This window comes from Lottia gigantea (assembly GCF_000327385.1).
Source record: "Lottia gigantea unplaced genomic scaffold LOTGIsca_538, whole genome shotgun sequence".
Taxonomy (NCBI): domain Eukaryota; kingdom Metazoa; phylum Mollusca; class Gastropoda; family Lottiidae; genus Lottia; species Lottia gigantea.
This window is the reverse complement of record NW_008709843.1, coordinates 22721-26146: the sequence shown is the minus strand read 5'-3', so window position 1 is coordinate 26146 and position 3426 is coordinate 22721. Positions and strand designations below refer to the sequence as shown.

Sequence of the window (3426 nt, the reverse complement as noted above, 5' to 3'; positions counted from 1 at the left end):
GAACTATATACCAAAATCTGGAGAAATATGTCTTCTAAAGTATCTTTTTAATTAAAAAAATCAAACCGCTCATTTTTTAACACTAAAACTATTTTAAAAATTAACGTTAACCTTTTAAAAGTACGCTACCTCTTAGGATGACCAAATATAGGAAATTTGAAATTTTTTTTAAAATGAGTCTTTGTTCAGTAAAAAGGAAAAATAAAAACTTTACGGCAGATTTAATCTATAATCCAATAAATCCATAAAACTAAGTAATTTTGAACCAGCCTTTATCGTTTTATATCGAGATTTTATTCTGTAGTCATAGCACCTGGTAATTCCAACTAATGAATTTAAACATTTGTTGATCATGTTTAAGACTTCAAATTTTATGTCCATTCTTAGAGGTAGTATTCTTTTAAGTTCGTTATTGTTAGGTTTTAATAAAACTAATGTACGGATTTAAGCACAATAAACGCCTAATTGTAGAGAAATATATTACCTATATTGTAAAGGTTTTAAGTAATAATATTTAGCCATTATAGCCAAACACAAAAACTAGGTCAAATGATTAATTTACAATTTTTAAACAAATTATCGTTATGGCTCATAAACACAGAGTTATTTAGACTGTAAGTTATTTATCTATAAGTACCAGTTTCAACTTGAGAGCTAGTAACATCTTGTTGTATATTCTCATATGAAGGTCTGGTAACATATTGTTGTATATTCTCATATGAAGGTCTGGTAACATCGTGTTGTATATTCTCATATGAAGTCTGGTAACATCGTGTTGAACATTCTCATATGAAGGTCTGGTAACATCGTGTTGTACATTTTCATATGAAGGTCTGGTAACATCGTGTTGAACATTCTCATATGAAGGTCTGGTAACATCGTGTTGTATATTCTCATATGAAGGTCTGGTAACATCTTGTTGTATATTCTCATATGAAGGTCTGGTAACATCGTGTTGAACATTCTCATATGAAGGTCTGGTAACATCGTGTTGTATATTCTCATATGAAAGTCTGGTAACATATTGGTGTTCGTTCTCATATGATAGTCTGGTAACATATTGTTGTTCGTTCTCATATGATAGTCTGGTAACATATTGTTGTTCCTTTTCTCATATGATAGTCTGGTAACATCGTGTTGAACATTCTCATATGAAGGTCTGGTAACATCTTGTTGTATATTCTCATATGAAGGTCTGGTAACATCTTGTTGTATATTCTCATATGAAAGTCTGGTAACATATTGGTGTTCGTTCTCATATGATAATCTGGTAACATCTTGTTGTTCGTTCTCATATGATAGTCTGGTAACATCGTGTTGTATATTCTCGTATGAAAGTCTGGTAACATATTGTTGTTCGTTCTCATATGATAGTCTGGTAACATATTGTTGTTCGTTCTCATATGATAGTCTGGTAACATCGTGTTGAACATTCTCATATGAAGGTCTGGTAACATCTTGTTGTATATTCTCATATGAAGGTCTGGTAGTCTCTACATTATCTGAAGAGGTATATATTACTGTTGGTTTATTTTAAGTATACCGATCATATCTGAAATGTAATGCAAATAGAGTGGAATATAATTTAAAGTGTTGTGTTTTATAATTGTTAATATTCTTCATCCGTTACTGACTCTTTCTCTTTCGAGTAAGATAACAGAAAAGTCGTGAAAATGATGACACAAGCATCAAACTTGGCAAACTTGTCATAATATTATCAAATCTTCCCGATTATCTACTTGTAAATCCAATCTAATTCCGCCATATTAAGGATTGCTGCCATATTAACCTCATTTTGCTGGAAAGGGGCTTTGCTTTTTTTTTTGGTAGTACGAATTTTTTTTTGTTTAAACTATATACCAAAATCTGGAGAAATATGTCTTCTAAAGTATCTGAAACTTTTAACTAAAAAAACCAAACCGCTCATTTTTAAAGCCAAAACTATTTTAAGTTAACGTTAACCTTTTAAAGGTATACTACCTCTTAGGATGACCAAAAAATGGAAATTTGAAAAATTTGTTAAAATGAGTCTGTGTTCAGTAAAAATAAAAAATAAATACTTAACGGCAGAATTCATCTATAATCCAATAAATCCATAAAACTGAGTAAGAATTCATTTAACTAAGAAATTTTGAAACTTTATCGTTTTATATAGAGATTTTATTCTGCAGTCATAGCACCTGGTAATTCCAACTAATGAATTTAAACACTTGTTGATCAAGTTTAAGACTTCAAATTTTATGTCCATTCTTAGAGGTAGTATTCTTTTAAGTTCGTTATTGTTAGGTTTTAAGAAAACTAATGTACGGATTTAATCACAATAAACGCCTAATTGTAGATAAATATATTACCTATATTGTAAAGGTTTTAAGTAATAATATTTAGTCATTATAAAGCCAAACACAAAAACTAGGTCAAATGATTAATTTACAATTTTAAAACAAATTCTGTTTAATCACATAGACACATGGATGTAAATAGCATACTTCAAAAATATTTTCTGGTATAATTTACGACGTTCCGGATAATGAAAACTTTGCATACTGCCCCATTATTAGTTTATATTATCTATCTGTGAGTTTCTATGTTTTCAAGAAGCTTACATTCCTGTCTATATAGTATACCTTCAAAGCTGAAATTCACAGTAGTGATGTCACCAATCTGCCTTGATAATCACTCCTTTGCCAGCTTCAGTTTAGTAGCTATACTATATTCCATACACACAAAGGTTTTTCTTTATATGCTCCTATTAGCCCAACGCGATTTAACAGGTTATTGCTGCTGCCGTGCTGTGGATCGATGGTGATGACCAGAGTGAGTTCATCCAATGGATTTGGATACCTCTAACACGTTGTCCTTACGATCCAGTCATACAAGTGTTTGAAAATATTTACAAAATTCTGCATAATGAGAAAAATATATAAACAGGACAATCAACTTCAGGTTGAAAACATATGAATTCACAGACAGATCATGTAAATCGACTCACTACAATTACTGTTAAGCAAAATGTGAATAATTTTGGTAAATGTATCATTTGCACAAGTGATTCACAAAGAAGATAAAAAGGTTGACATTTTTTTTATGTAGATAAGAAATGATATAGTCAAAGAATCCGTTGTGGTCTGAATTATCAAGTTTCGGAACCTCATTTCTAAATTGTGGTTACTTCCATTTACTGATAAAAGTACAAAGGTACATAACTACAGTAAATGGTTTAGTTAGATTCAGACCACTGAAATACTCTTTGTGCTATTTTAAGAAATCATCTTTTCTCTCCCTTTTGGGGTTTTTGTAGTTTTGACTAATTTTTGGTCTAGATTTGGAATTCTATGTCTGATATTGCATTATTCTGTGTTAATTATCGATAGTGGTCTACTTTCAATTTAACTAGCTCTCAATTGTCATCTTCATGATATATGAAAA

The 3426-nt window shown here is 30.5% G+C and overlaps 1 protein-coding gene across 1 annotated transcript; it reads right to left on the bottom strand.

The window, feature by feature from the left end:
- Positions 1-750: 750 nt before the first annotated feature.
- LOTGIDRAFT_175905 (hypothetical protein) lies at positions 751-1710 on the bottom strand (the record flags this gene model as incomplete). Its single annotated transcript, XM_009062856.1, has 2 exons — positions 751-1502; positions 1635-1710. The coding sequence occupies 2 exons, from the start codon at positions 1708-1710 to the stop codon at positions 751-753; spliced, it is 828 nt and encodes a 275-aa protein (XP_009061104.1).
- Between the last annotated feature and the right edge of the window lie 1716 nt (positions 1711-3426).